General features: G+C 40.1%; 1 protein-coding gene across 1 annotated transcript in view; it reads right to left on the bottom strand.

Annotated features, from left to right (window-relative positions):
* The window catches only part of LOC144889118 (cell adhesion molecule 3-like), a 60,625-nt gene that overhangs the window by 32,859 nt on the left and 12,936 nt on the right, over positions 1–14,830 (bottom strand). The window contains exons 5-7 of the mRNA XM_078769018.1: positions 14,434–14,580; positions 13,458–13,548; positions 13,005–13,159 (exon numbers count right to left, since the gene is read on the bottom strand). Of these exons, the coding sequence (XP_078625144.1) occupies positions 13,005–13,159; positions 13,458–13,548; positions 14,434–14,580 (393 nt within the window). The remainder of the gene's footprint in view (positions 1–13,004; positions 13,160–13,457; positions 13,549–14,433; positions 14,581–14,830) is intronic.

The raw sequence follows: 14,830 nt of genomic DNA, 5'->3' as shown, positions 1-14,830 counted from the left end.
AGAATTAGAGTTCATTCTGGAAGCCTCATATTTGCCAATTATAAATGTGGTTTTAGGGAGTATTTTGGGCGAAACAATTTTTTACAACAAAACAATTACCAAAGTGTGGAACATTGCTTTGCAAAATTTTTTGGAAACCAAGTGACGAGCATCACATGATCAGCAGGTGGGCATTTTGGACTATTTTTTGCATGCTCATAGGTCAGTGGTCGACTGACATGTAAATAGAGGTGTTGTAAAATTTGTACAATTTGTAAATTTGTAAAATTTGGATAAATTATTGTAGGACCAAAAAGGGTAATTTCAAGGTGACATTAGGGGTTTTCTAAAAAAAAATAAACTTTTTGTCTATTTGTGTATTAGCGTTTCTAACATTAAAGGATAAATTTTACGAAATTGAAATGAAATTGACACCCATCTTGATCTGTTAATGATGGTTCAAATGCAAACAAATATACATAATGCTTGGGTTTGTGTATGTTTGTGTGTCAATGTTTTTGTTTTGTGTGTCAACCTTACAAGAATATCCAGAAAATTCGTAAAATAAAATAGGAATATAATTTGATTATGAACATTATCTCTGTTGTCAAGGGATACAGATTTGATGTGCTGGGTTATGAGCAGCCATTAATTAATAGTAAAATTGTGAGTAATTTTAGGATTCCATTTTTGATAGAATTTATATGAGAATAACAGCTATTTATGGATAGGAGCTTCATAAACAAAAGGAGTACAAAATTAGTCAAATTTGGAAGTGGTCTTACACTGACTTTCCAGAGTACTCTGCTCATGGATTTTTACATATATAAACTTGACCTTAATCAGCATATAAATTGTGCTGTATGTATGGATGTGTCTTAGGCATAGATGATATGGGCAGATAGTAAAGAAAATTTTGTTGCATTGAACTATTGTGAGTTTTACAACGAAATGCATTGTGAATCTTAAAACCAAGGGGCAGACGTGAACGCGCTGTTATGTTTTTTACACTCAGATGTTTTTTGGGTTTTTATGGGTTTTTACACTCAGAACACGATGTTACGTGTACCTGCAACATATTTTGTTAATCTGCCACACCTATATTGGCATACTGGTGTCAGTAGTCTTCACTAAGTTGCATAGAAAATGGAGGAACAACTTTTAAGGGAGTATACAACCACGTATTTGGATATTTTCTACAAAAGTAGGGGTTTCAATAAGTGGGAGCTGTACACATGGGATTTATCAAATTAAGTTATGGAGTTTAAACAAAGTTACTGGTAAACAGAAGGGAAATGGATAGTAAATAAATTCTTCAATGCTGGGTAAATTTAATGAGATATTACAAAGACTTATAAGAGCTATTGTTCTTCCTTATAGCAGTGGGAAAAGAGTGAATTAGAACCAAATGAATCTATAAATGAATGTGATAGGGATAATATCCTCAATTTGTGTTACTTATTTGATTGTGGGTAAAGAAATTATTTTATCGTAATGGATTGATAACAGCAGCCTGCAATGTCCTGAGAGTGTGCATCCATGTAATTAGAAATCCCAGATTTGTTTTTACAAACAACATTTGGTAGACGTCTTATGTCGATGAGCACTTACTTGGTAGATAAAAAAAGGTACTGCATGTTGGCAGCCACTTTTGCGGCCATTTAGGCCAAACACATTGAGAGAAAATTGTCGTTCAATACGTAATTTACACATGGCTATTTGTAAAAGGGAAGTTGTTGCGATGGGCAACATTTCTAAAGGTTTATTAAAATGTTATAATATGACATGTGTCAAGGCAAACTATTGGATGGGAATATTAGATCTGGTTATAGAATGAATTTGCTGACCCTTTGAGTTTAATTTTTTGAAATTGATTGTTTTATTAGTATTTTGAGTTCACATTGGAAATAGTTTGGTAGAGCTTTGTTAAAACCTATAGTTGTGGTATCTTGGAACGAATTCACAGATCATAGGAAGTTGATAACAATAGAAATGAATATGGACCCCGGGAAATAGGGGCATCAGAATAAGGCAAATAATCAGATTTATGTTACATATTAAGGGATTTTTCTTTAGTCACATTTTAAGAAGTTTGTTAGTTTGGTATATAATGTTGAATGTCATTGACATAAATGAGGGCATAACAACTTGTTGTGCACTATGTCTGTTTTACACGATCGATGAACTCATATCACCATAAGTAACACTGTTAAAGAAAAACAAAAAGCGGGGAGGACTATGCTAATAACATATTAGGCATAGTTTGCTTGTTTGCAAGAATTGTTGGGAATTAGATATTCCTGTTTGTGATTTAAATCATATATAATCATTATTAATGCATTTATTTTCTTTGAGTTGAGTTACAACACCTGCATGTGTTTAATTTTTTGAATTATATGAACCTGAAAGCAATTGTGGATGCTATTCTTAGTTTTAGTAGTGTAAAACACATGTCTGGGTTGAATATTATTCGTGTGAAGTTGTTATAAAATATAGTGATTTCATGTTACAATGTACCCCATCTGATTCAATCTGTGTGGAGAGCAGATATAAATGTGGCTAAGTAAAGGAAAGACAAGACCACATCCCAAATGGAGTGATAACGACATCTGGGAAGAAGTTTGAAAAAGGAAAATTTGTGAAAATGAAGTTAATCTTGGCATACACCCTCTTTCTCAAAGAATGATGAAGAAATGCTCCTTTGGAAGATGGATGTTTACCTTCACCAAGGGAAAATTATGTGACCATTTGTCTGGGTCACACTGCAACATATGGAAAAGGGCGATCACTTACTTGTGTTCAAATACCTCGAACAGTCATCACATCAGCAATTGCAGGACGACGATATTTTACCTGCAACGTTTACGGGATACGGTGACGTGTGTCATTACTTCACCAACTTCCGGGGAGCCAGCATGGAGCTGCAAGCGAACGACTGCCTTTTCCTTCACAACAGCTGTGCACGATTCTGCTGTGTGCTCCTGGTATGGACCATGGACAACTGAGTACCATGGTCCCAACATCATCATTGCGGATGCATCCGGCATCCCTGCTCCACATCTTGTTGACAAATCAACATCACATCAATACTTGCTCCATGCTCACAATTAGTGAGGAGGCAAGTCGACTACAACTGGATGGAGGCCTTGTTCAAATCTACTATGGCTCACAGCAAGAGTGGCAAGGATGCTGCATGGAGAGCAGGGTCAGTCTTTGACTCTGCCCAGCTATCACAACAGCAGAAAATCCTATGCAAATAGTGAAGGTGTGATGAAGACAACAGGAGAAAATGTTTTATGCTGAAATTCCAAACACAAGTGATCCGCCCCTTTTTTCAAACAAAGAAAGTCAATATTTGATTAAAGGCAAATATTTTGCCAAATGTTGCAGATGCATTATTATTTTGATGAACTGAAATTATTGCGTTTTGGTGAAGGTGAAATGTTTTGTGATCTTTATGCAAATGAGTTGAATTGAATTATCAACATAGAAAGAGTCAATGAACAAGGAAATGTATTGTGATCAAAATTCTTCCAGAATGACGGTGTATGCCTTAGGAAATTGAATTACCAGATTAGTGGTATGAATATTTAATGTGGTAATGTTTAGATTAATGGTTAATATAAACATAAAAGAAAAACTGGGGATTGTCAGGGAATAAATATTCATATTGACAATATTGCTAGAATATATATATCAATGTAATCTTGTTTAAAGTGGAATTATGTTTTACTTTACGAATGAGCAAAAGAGCATAGAACTAGAATTAACATGTGGTCAGAGAGAGAGTTAATTTAAGGAAACAGAATGTGTAATGCTCGTGGACTGCCATCTGTGTCTTTCAATATTTAGCCTGTGTTCCATAGATGGAACACAGGCTGCAAACAGCTTCAGCAGGTCAGAGTATTTGACCTCTTGAACAGAAATAAAGTGGTGCTCTCAGTCTCCCAAAATAGAGGAGTGGCCAAAAGAGCCAAATAAAGGCTTTTGGATGAAGCAGTCTGGGCCTTTAAAACCAAGAGAAAGTTGCATTGGAAGAGGAGAGTGGACTGGGACAGTGAACTGAAGAGGAGTGAAAACTGAAGACCAGTTGAAACTGATCAACCAACTGGAGATTGTCAACAACTGAACGAGCTTCAGAAAGACCTACTGAACGAGCTTCAAAAGACCGACCAAACAAGCGTCAACAAACTCTGGAACAGACTCATTAAAGATCTCGGCTTAGTATACAACAAATTCTCTAAAGTGAATAAACCATTGATTTTGCTAAACCGAGTCTCTTGAAGTTTTACTAACATAACACCAGTAATTGTTAATAATTCTCCAACAGACCCAATTTTCACCAAGGCTTCTCTAAAATAATTTCCCATTTCAATTTGAATTTTACATTCCTTGCCTCACGTGAGTGGCGTGCTGACGAGGAGGGGAGTGTCGTTGAAGCTGAAGGGAAAGGTGTATGCTGCATGTGTGAGCAGTGTTATGATTTATGGGAGCGAGACATGGGTAATGAACGTAGAGCAGCAACGAAGGCTGGAAAGGGTGGAAATGCAAATGGTTCGGTGGAAGTGTGGAGTATCGTTGAGACAGAGGAAGACAAATGATGAATTGCGAAAGATGATGGGAATAGAGCCTGTGATTGATGCTGTGAAGAGGAACAGGTTGAGATGGTTTGGTCATGTGTTGAGGAAGGATGAAAGTGACTGGTTGAGAAGAGTGATGGAAATGAATGTAGAAGGAAGTAGAGGACGGGGAAGACCGAGAAAGACTTGGCTAAAGATGGTCGAAGAAGAAATGTGGGCAAGGGGGTTAAACAAGGGGAGATGCAGAAAATAGGACAAAATGGAGAAGATTGTCATGGGGCCCGCAAGGCTAACCCCCGCTCTTGCAGGGAAAATGGCCTTAAAATGCCTGTTGTTGTTGTATTCCTTGCCTCACGGTTTCCAATGTTGGCTGCACGCTATGACCCCATTGCCACTGCCGTTTTCTGCCCCTCCCTGCACCCACTACTGATCTTGAGTCTCCTGCTCTGCCAACTACCCATTTAGTAGGAGACCAGCCTGTAGGTCCCGTGACCAAATTCTGGGAACAAAGGTTTGAAAGTGTTTTTGTGTTCCCTGATGAATACTGAACAATTTTGACTTGGGCTGCCCCTTTGAAAATGTCAGGCATTTCCGGGAAGGGTCAAAGGTCAAACAGGGGTCAAAATTCAAATATATTCCAATCGTGTCGATATGCATATCAAATTACTCGTCTAGTCATGAGGATTCCAAAAATGTATAGTTTGTTATATTTATTATATAAATATATATATAAAATATATATATATATATATAAATTACTCCGACCTTAAATGAGGGCGCTATGGTCAAAAACGTCGAAAGGTCAACGCACTTTTGACTGGCGGTCAAATTCACCAACACAGTTATTGTCCGATTCTAATGATTTTAGTGTCTAATAATATGTTTTCTGACATGGCAAATTCAAATAAGCAACTTTTAAAAGTAAAGGTGGTTGCCATAACCTTGAAATTTCAAAATGGCTGGCAAAAGGGCTACTGAAAGACTTGAATTAGGATCCTTGGCCAACAATAACACAGTTATTTCTAAACACATTGTCCAATGATGCTTATCTTGCTTTATTGCCCAGTTCATCATCCTACTCAGTGTCATATCCATCAGAATCAGAGTCAGAATCACTGTTACAATCACTAGTATCTGAATCTGTGTCAGAGTCTACAGTGCGGTTTGTTCTGGCATCACGTAGACGTTGAGGTAGTGCCGGCTGTGAATACCGTATTGGCAAACATTTGCCCTCTCTCAAGCTCCAACCATGCTGAAGGGGAGATGATGGAGCATCTGGATTCATAAAGTTTAACATGATGAATGCCTGATAGTTGGCCCGTGTTACCTTCAAATTATGTGAATCTGTATCAGGAGGAATCCTGAGAGTCGATTTCCTCTTCATCCCCTCCCACTTTTTGGCCCGAGCTTCTGCGAGTGTCTTGCTTGATTTATCCTTGTATATGTATTTGATGGTATACTGCTCTAGCTGTTTAAGAGTTTGTGATGTCACTGGGAGACATTTCCCAAGCCCTCTAAGTAGCTCTCGTGCCTCTTCTGACTTCATTGTGCTGTCAAAGACTGATGGTTTTCCACGGCCATAGAAACTGGAAATAGCATCTGCACCAGTGTGGATGTGAAATGGGATAATGATATCACTAATATCCTTATCAAGGAGTGTTGCGCAATCAATTATGCTTTTCTTCCTTTTCAGTCCTAGCATACCTTCAATTTGATGTGCCACATACGATACTAAAACCAACACATCTGTGTCTTCTGCATCAATGACAACGGCATCTTTTACTCCTGACTTTCTTAGTTGGGAATATATGTACAACAGAATGGTGTCTGCTTCCATATGCTGACATGTCAACTCAACTACCTCCTCATCAGTGGACAAATCACTACAGCGTTCCCTCACAGAGTAAATAAATCTGGTATCTGGATGTTGGAGTAACAGGGTTTTGAACTCAGTCTTCAGAAATTGCTGCAGACGAATTTTGTTTCCTGGGTTCTTGAACATGTTGTTGAAGTGCCTAGGGGATGGCAGTTCATCATTTCTCTTGATGAAAATATTCCTGGTCCCACCAACAAAAGGCAATTCACCTGTTCGCCTTTCATGTTCACTATCTTTGATGCTGTGTTGTAGATCATATGGGTCATTTACAAATATTATCTGGGAAGCCGTAGGATGGCGTTGGACAACAAGGTTAAACATTTTAGCAGCATAATCGCCCCATGTATAAGCACTTTCGTCTTGCTTCTCTCTATCCTCAGCAGACGGGGTTGATAGCCTCCAAATGAACCCCATATCTACTAGTGCAATGTATCTATCCCGGAACTCCAGTTCAATAAAGTTGAACTTTTGTGCCAGTTTACATTTTTGCCCTTTGCGCATTGTTCCATTTACATTGAAGATGGGGAGACACTCTTCTGTCACGCGGTATTCCATGACTTCAGATAGCACTAGACCATCATCTAACTCTTGTGCCAAAGTGATGATCTCGGCCATGGCTTTGTTTTCCATAGCATCTGTTTTTGTGACCTTCTGTTTTGATGCGTCTTTGATAACTGGTGGTTTGCTGAAGCTGTGTCTGCTGTTTCTGTGTATGGTTGCATCAAACTGTTTATCACCAGAGAACTTGCGCTCTTTGAAGAATGATTGCACTAGAGTCTCCCCATCCTCATGTGCTGAGTCAAAGTCTTTGACAAGTGCATCTGATGCGACCATTCCTGACTGGAGCAACCTCAAGATAGGCTGTGTAAGGTCGAATGGGTCACAATCAAATTCCGTGATGCAATTGTCTAGATCTTGTACACCGCGCTCATCCAGCAACAACCTCATTGTGGAGTTCTCTCTGTGACCTTCAGATGATTTGGTGAGGTTTGCCAATGCATGTAGTGAACTTCTAACTCTATTCACAGGGTTGACGGTTCTTGTGTGAGTCAACAACATCTTTTCATTTTTTAAGATGCGCTTCCAACCTGCTTTCATCTTCGACCTTTTATTCATGGTCATTTCTATCCAGAGATCCAGGGGTAAGCACGAGTACGGTTTCCCGGTCATTGATTGCGCGAATAGGCCATCTCGCATGTACCTCTCTTTTTCTTTGGGGAGACTGCTAATCTCAAGCCAGAATTCTACAAGCCATCTGCTGTATTTATCATTGTCGTATATCCGCAGCCATGGCATCATCATTCGGAGGGATGCTTTGAATGAATCCCAATCCTGTGTCCTCAGGGCGTATATGTTCATGATCAGTATTTCAACCATTTCCATAAAGCTCAACCAGAACCTTGCCATAGGGCTGTCTGATTTCCCAACACTCTCAAATGCTCTTTCTACAAAGGACTTGAACTCTGCATCCATCAGGAAATCATCTGCGATGGCCTGTAATTGTTCTTTTGAGCTATTGGGTGGACTTCTAAGAACTTCCAACTTTGATTTGAGCTCCGATGATAGCTTCAGTCCCTCGCTGACCCCGCGAAAAATAATCCTGCGAATGAGCACCTCATACATAAGTGAAAGGCACCTTATGCCTCTGTTGTAGTGTTTACCACGAAGTGCTTGGTCAACTGATCCTTCTGAAATTATATCGGCTGCCACAAGAATTTCAGATAAACCTGAGCCATGGAACCGCTTGTTTATCGCCGATATGAAGGAAATGTGAGCGTGGAATGGACCCAAGAATGGAAGGATAAGTTGAAATTCCTCAGGATTCTCATTTTTCAGCTGGACAATAAGGGCATAGACTGGTTGGTCGCCTGCCAGCTGAATAAATGGCATTGACTTGCACTCGGCTGCGGTGACCATGCGACACATAACCTCGTGAACCACTGACTTCTGAGGTGGCTTTGGAAATGTCAGAAAATAGTATGCTGTACTTTTCACCACATACTCATGGATATTAGCCTGGAACCCAGTGAAACTTCCAACTTTCTGTTCATCAGCTGGTATGTTCTTCCCTGCAATATCCAGATGGGCCAACACGTGCATAACACCTCGCTTTCTTTGCTCATCACTTGTTTGAAGTGAGATATCAATTTCCTGACGAACTGCTGGCTGGCCACGTTTGACTGTTTTGTAAGGATGAATCTTGTGTTGTAAAGTACTTAAATCTTTCAAATCTTCAGACTTGGTCAATTGAAGTATAGGACGACCCTCCTCTGAGTCCATTGATGTAACATCATCAGGTTGTACAAACATAACATTGGTCCGGTGAGATGTATCGGCCCCTGTCAATGTATCATCTTTGAAGTCATCGTTATCTAGGATACCTGTTCCTGGAAAACCATCTGCTAACTCGTCAGGACAAGCAACATTTGCTTTGATATCATTCATGGCCCAAGCTTCATACAGAGCAAGAACATCTTTGTAACTTATTCCAAGAGCAAATTTTTTCAAGATGTCAATGATTTCACGACTCCGAGTTAATCCATGAAGAGTCACTGATAACTTTGTTTGGAAGGATGTGCGTTTGCCGGTGATGAACGAAAACAAGAGGGATGCCAAAGCAGCAATTTGTGGATCATGACATGCTTCAGTAAAGTCATTGGAATCAGGATCCTTGAGCCATGTCAAAAGTTGGCGCAAAAGTTCATGGGGTTCTTCAATATTTTCAAGCTCATCAACACGGAGAGGCCAAGATAAACCCACTTCTTCTGTAAACTTCTTTCTCAGACGCCTTGCAACATTGTTTAGTAACTGTTCATCACTTATTCCCCAAGAAAAATGGCTGCTTCAATGTAACTTCCACCAGCAGATGCATCATAGACAATTGTGCTCTGGTTCTTGTGGAAACGATCATGGAATCCAATGTTGTCTTTGAATTCATTTTGAAGCATTTGTTTTATAGTGCTGGTTTTCATCACAGTTTCAAAACCAAAGTTTGCACTCATTTGGTTATAATCAACCAGAAGACCCTGTAATGTTCTTGGCTCATTCATCTCCAGCACAACTGTACGGACATGCCTAAAAAACATCTGTCTAACCTCTGTAAGTCGCACGTTCTGTAAGTGCATTCGGTCACCAGATGAATCAGAATGTTTGTAGTGAGGCTTCACATACTTCATCCAGCAGGAACGATGATAGCGTATTTCTGATGCAAAGGGATCAGGGGTAGAATCTATGACAGTTAAAATTCTTTCTCTCATCTGGTCATCTTCCAAGTGTATTGTATGTGACTTTAAGGTGTTCCACGCATTCAACTGTTGGATAATACATAATGTTTTGGAATTTTTCAAGTCTTCTGGTTTCATACACTAAATGCACAGATTCTTTTCATGAAGGAGACCTGTGCTACGTGAAGATCGTCCAGCTTGCTGCTGGTCTTTTGCATGCGTTTCTTGTGTGTCCACTGTTTGTTGTTTCTGTTCTTGATCTCTTTTTCTTAATGCTTGTTGAAGTCCACGTTGAGCTGCCAATGCAGTCCTGCATGCCTTATGAAAATAGACACCATTCGGTCCTGCATCCCAATTGACTGAATCATAAACAGTTCCAAATTTATGCAACCCTTTCCAATCTTGTGCTTTGCCCTTCATGCGTTCCCATGCTTCAGGAGAAATGTTGCTTTTATCTTCATCGCATTGTTCATTACACAAAATACATAGTCCAGATATTTCCTCTCGTTTTCTTTTTCTGTTTGGTTGAGGCTTCAGTACTGGTGTTGACTTTGGTGCTGACATTGTTCCCAGAAGATCTAAAATATAAAAATACAGAGCAGATGTTAGTCTTGATCCTATGGGGATCCTAATCATATTTACTTTACATCAATACACAGAAGAAATGTTTGTAAAAATTACTAGTATGTGGACGTCATGAAACAGAACAAATGACGACCAGATATTCACAGCCCATCATCATCATTTACCTATACACTTTATATGGTACACAATATTATATCGAACATGTGCTCTAAAGAAAAATGATACACATAATTAAAAATCATTATTTTGTTTTAAAAATGGAGTGTTTCAATTGTTCGTGACGTTTCGGTGACAAACATTTAATAATTTCTTATCCATGGGTTTGGGAAAAAAATTGTTGTTTTTGGCTAATTTATGTTAACCTTTTAGCAGCCATTTTGAAATTTCAAGGTTATGGCAACCACCTTTACTTTTAAAAGTTGCTTATTTGAATTTGCCATGTCAGAAAACATATTATTAGACACTAAAATCATTAGAATCGGACAATGTTAACTGTGTTGGTGAATTTGACCGCCAGTCAAAAGTGCATTGACCTTTCGATCTTGTTAGAAAGAAAAAAAATTTGTTTCTCCTTTCCGTTTTATTTTCATCCATTTTACCATGCATTTCTCTCAGCTGCTCTCCAATTTTATTCATTTCCCCCTCCATTCATGCTCCTTGTTCTCTCATTTTTCCCATTAATGATTGGAAGATGGCCTGCTAGGCCGCTCAGGAGTAGGGAAGGTTCCTACCCTAGGCTCCTCACTAGCCCCACCCTCAACTCACTTCCTACATCCTTGTCGCTCCCGCGCACAGCCATTCTGTGCACAGCTGCTAATTTGAGTGTGATCTTTTCCCTGTGCGTGCTAAATAAATGCAAAATAAAACAAAAAAAATCTTGTAAACTTGAAGCATGCTCTACTGGGCTCTCCCAACACCAATTAACTTTAATTTATAAGTTCTTTGGTTTCAATATCCGACTCCTGATCAACAAATGTCGTGTTGAGCGCTTGACTCGTACTGACATTGGATGAATGGACGGAACTGGCTTTTACTCCCTTGGACTGCATCAATTAGTGGCAGCTTCGTGCGTACGGGAATCGGAAGAAGCACACAAAATCCTTGGTTCTGATTTTAACGGGGTCTATTCCCCACCACAAATAACAAGAAAAATAGAACGTGATGGTGAGGAATGATGGAGGGATAAAGGATGTGGGGGGGAGGGGGGAAGGTGGGAGAATACGGAATCTCAATAAACAATTATTTATAAGAGGAATAAAGAAAATCTAAAGCACCACACACCAGACTCAAGCACGGATGGGGAAGGGAAAGGAGAACTGAGTGAGGCCTTGGCTCTTGTCAGGTGACGAAGCAGCCACGAACTCACAACAAAGCAGTCAAGCAGTCACGGCCAGGACAATGAACCAAGGAGACGAGCAGGATGGCAAAGCAGGCACACAAAGCAGGAACATGAGCAGGACCACGAGCAGAACGACGAACCAGGGAGACGAACCACACGGACGGCGAGCACCAACCGTTTTTCTCAAGCGCCGAACGCAAACCCTTCCACTCGCTCCGAGGCCATACCAACTCTCTCCGGCACCCTCTCATATCTCGCGTGATAAGAGCCAAACTCCTCCCCTTAGGAGGTGACAAAACTCCTCCCCTCGCCTCTCTTTCCTAAGGCCCCACTGAGTGTACAGAAGGTTTTACATACAGGTCCTTCACGTCACGTTAAACCCTGGCTATTTATTAAACGACGCATCACCCTTCATACGATGCACATTTAAACAGGACAACTATTAAGCCCACATTTCCCTACTTAATACATCAAAATGGCTAAACTTCCCAAAACACAGAGCATACTATCCTATACATTTCTAACTGTTCTAAAGTGGTACCTACCCCTCCCCTACAAATGTAACAATATCAAACATACTATATAAAATAATCAATAACAGATTGTATTTTGTAAAAATAATAATTAAAATAATAATAATTTTTAAGTTGCTTGATACTGTCCTGAAATATATAACTTATTTTCAATCAGAAAATACAAGTAATAATTAACGAGCATTTACTTTCATACTAGGGCATTGCCCGTACTATATCTATATCTAAAATTATATCCCCCCCCTCTATTTACATGAAATGGTTTGGTCCAAAGCGAACGGCTTGCGAGTACGGTGACAATCCCCCCCCTCTATTTACATGCAATGGTTTGGTCCAAAGTGAACGGCTTCCGGAGTTTGGTAAAGAAATCGCCATCGCGTGCACAAACGCGCAGGAAAGCGAATGAATCGCAAATTCGGTTTTATTAGTTTTAAAACATAGTTTAACGCCAACATAGTTTGCAAACGTGAAATAAATGAATACGCTCTCAAATGTGCCATCCGAGGCAGAGTGTGTCCGCCACGTTCGGCACACGCGATAGTTCGCTGCTCTCTGATTGGTTGAATCGTTTTTTGGACATAGCTCGGTAAGTAATTGTCCGATTAATATGAAACCTTGAAAAGGCACATCCTCGGGTCCCCAGCAATATACCTGGCAAGTTAAAAGTATATCGGACCCGTGGTTGTCGAGAAACAGCGGTCACAGACAAACAAACAGACGTACAAACGTACAGACGTACAGAGATTACTGGAATTATAGATAGATATGACCAACGAGGACGTATGTTAATAACCAGAAACGATACCGCCATGCTGAACTGGCTTGAGACATATGTGAGGCATTTAAATGAAGGTGATCGTTTCTAGACCATCCTCAAGTACTACTCACCAATGGAAAGTTTGAACACATCTCTTGCCTGTCCTAAAGTGTTCACAGAGAGGCATTCATAAAGGCCTGCGTCGGACATGGACAAACTGGAGAAGTGTAACAGTGGAGAGGACGAAAAAGGAGTTTCTCCACGAAACCATTCCGTCTTGTACGGACTGCAAGGTAAAGATGATGTAAAATAAGATGAGAGAACTCCACAGGACATTGCCATGAACAGGGGACATTACAATCCCCCTAACCCCTGCCTCCTCTCACGATCAAAGAATGAAGGGGAATGGGGGCGGTGGGAGAAGGATTGGGGATAATCTTGCTTTGTTGAAGTATCTATGGTTGAATTAAATGACTATTTTTTTTTTTTTAGTTTGTTTAGATGTCACTCCAATGAATAATGTTCAAAGTACTTCCCTAAACCCTTCACATCAATCACTGCCCTCCCCAACCCCACGCTCTAACCTTGGCCTCCCATTTGCTCTGCATTCCACCTTCAATTCCTGTCCTTCCATCCAGCTCCCATTTGCCTTTGAAATCTGCAGCTTTGGACGGTCTGGGGATAGGAATAAAAAGAGACTCGATGAAATATATTAACATGTATATATACCCCCACCATTAACATGTATATATATACACTCACATACCCCCACCAGGTTCACCAGTTTATGTTTTGTATCCCACTGATAGGCCGGATCTGGATTCAGACCTGAACCAGAATCTAACCGGCTTGTTCTCGTCAACTGATCAACTCATTGCCCAAGTTTAGTCATAACTCGTCCATAACTTTTATAAATATCATGTTATATATCGCTTTTCGCCCAACCTCTCAATGGTGAAGAATCATTTAGAAATTAAATAATTCTCGTGTCCGAATCCATATTCAGATCTTCACCAGAATCGAATCCTTGTCACACACCCAACCTCTCCACCAAGTTTCGTCCGAATCCGTCCACAACTTTTTGAGATATCCTGCTATGTATCGTTTTTGGCCTTGTATATCTCAATGGTGAAGAATCACTTAAAAATTATATTAGCCGGATCCAGATCTTCACCAAAAATCGAATCATTTCGTCCTTGTCACATGTTTACCTAGTACCGGTAAACACCTCTCTGCCAAATTTCGTCTGAATCCGTCCACAACTTTTTGAGATATTTTGTTCACAGACAAACAGACAGGTGTGAAAACATAACCTCCATCCACTTTTGGTAGCGGAGGTAAAAATGATAGGAAAACAAAAATCAGGAGATAGAACAAAATGTGAACATTTCAAAGAAAATTTATACGTATGCAAATTACCAAATGCCCCATTACACACATGCAACTACCCAGATCCCCCTACCCCACATGCATACAAAGTAATATGTAGATGCACTTCTGGTGATGGGTAAAGATAAAATGATGATCTTCTGAGGGTGGTCCACCTAATCCCACACTTACACCCGATAGATAGAAGCCAGGAAAGCGATGAACTGCCAGAAAGGTGATTCACAACGCAATGCAAGGGAGTTCCGTCGTCAGGAAGTTGAGCGAGGATGCTGACATTGCAGGTGACATTGCCGTGCTCATCGACACTGATGGTCTGATCTTGGAGCATTGCAGGGAATGGAAAACAAGACAATACAGTCAGATATTACAGTCAAAATACTCAAATGGCGAGGGGGCAGGAGCGGGGCGATATACATTCATATATACATACTTCCTTTATACTTGCACAATACAACAAATCCCCTGCCAATGAGAAGCCCCCCTTTTAAAATCACATTTGCAGGTGATGACATCATTGGTGGCCAAAAGTGAGATTAGAATCAAATGGCAACCTGGGATCACGTGCATC

Source organism: Myxine glutinosa, unplaced genomic scaffold, assembly GCF_964187855.1.
Source record: "Myxine glutinosa unplaced genomic scaffold, kmMyxGlut1.1 SCAFFOLD_923, whole genome shotgun sequence".
Classification (NCBI taxonomy): domain Eukaryota; kingdom Metazoa; phylum Chordata; class Myxini; order Myxiniformes; family Myxinidae; genus Myxine; species Myxine glutinosa.
Note: the sequence above shows the minus strand (reverse complement) of the source record. Positions and strands in the feature narration are given on the sequence as shown.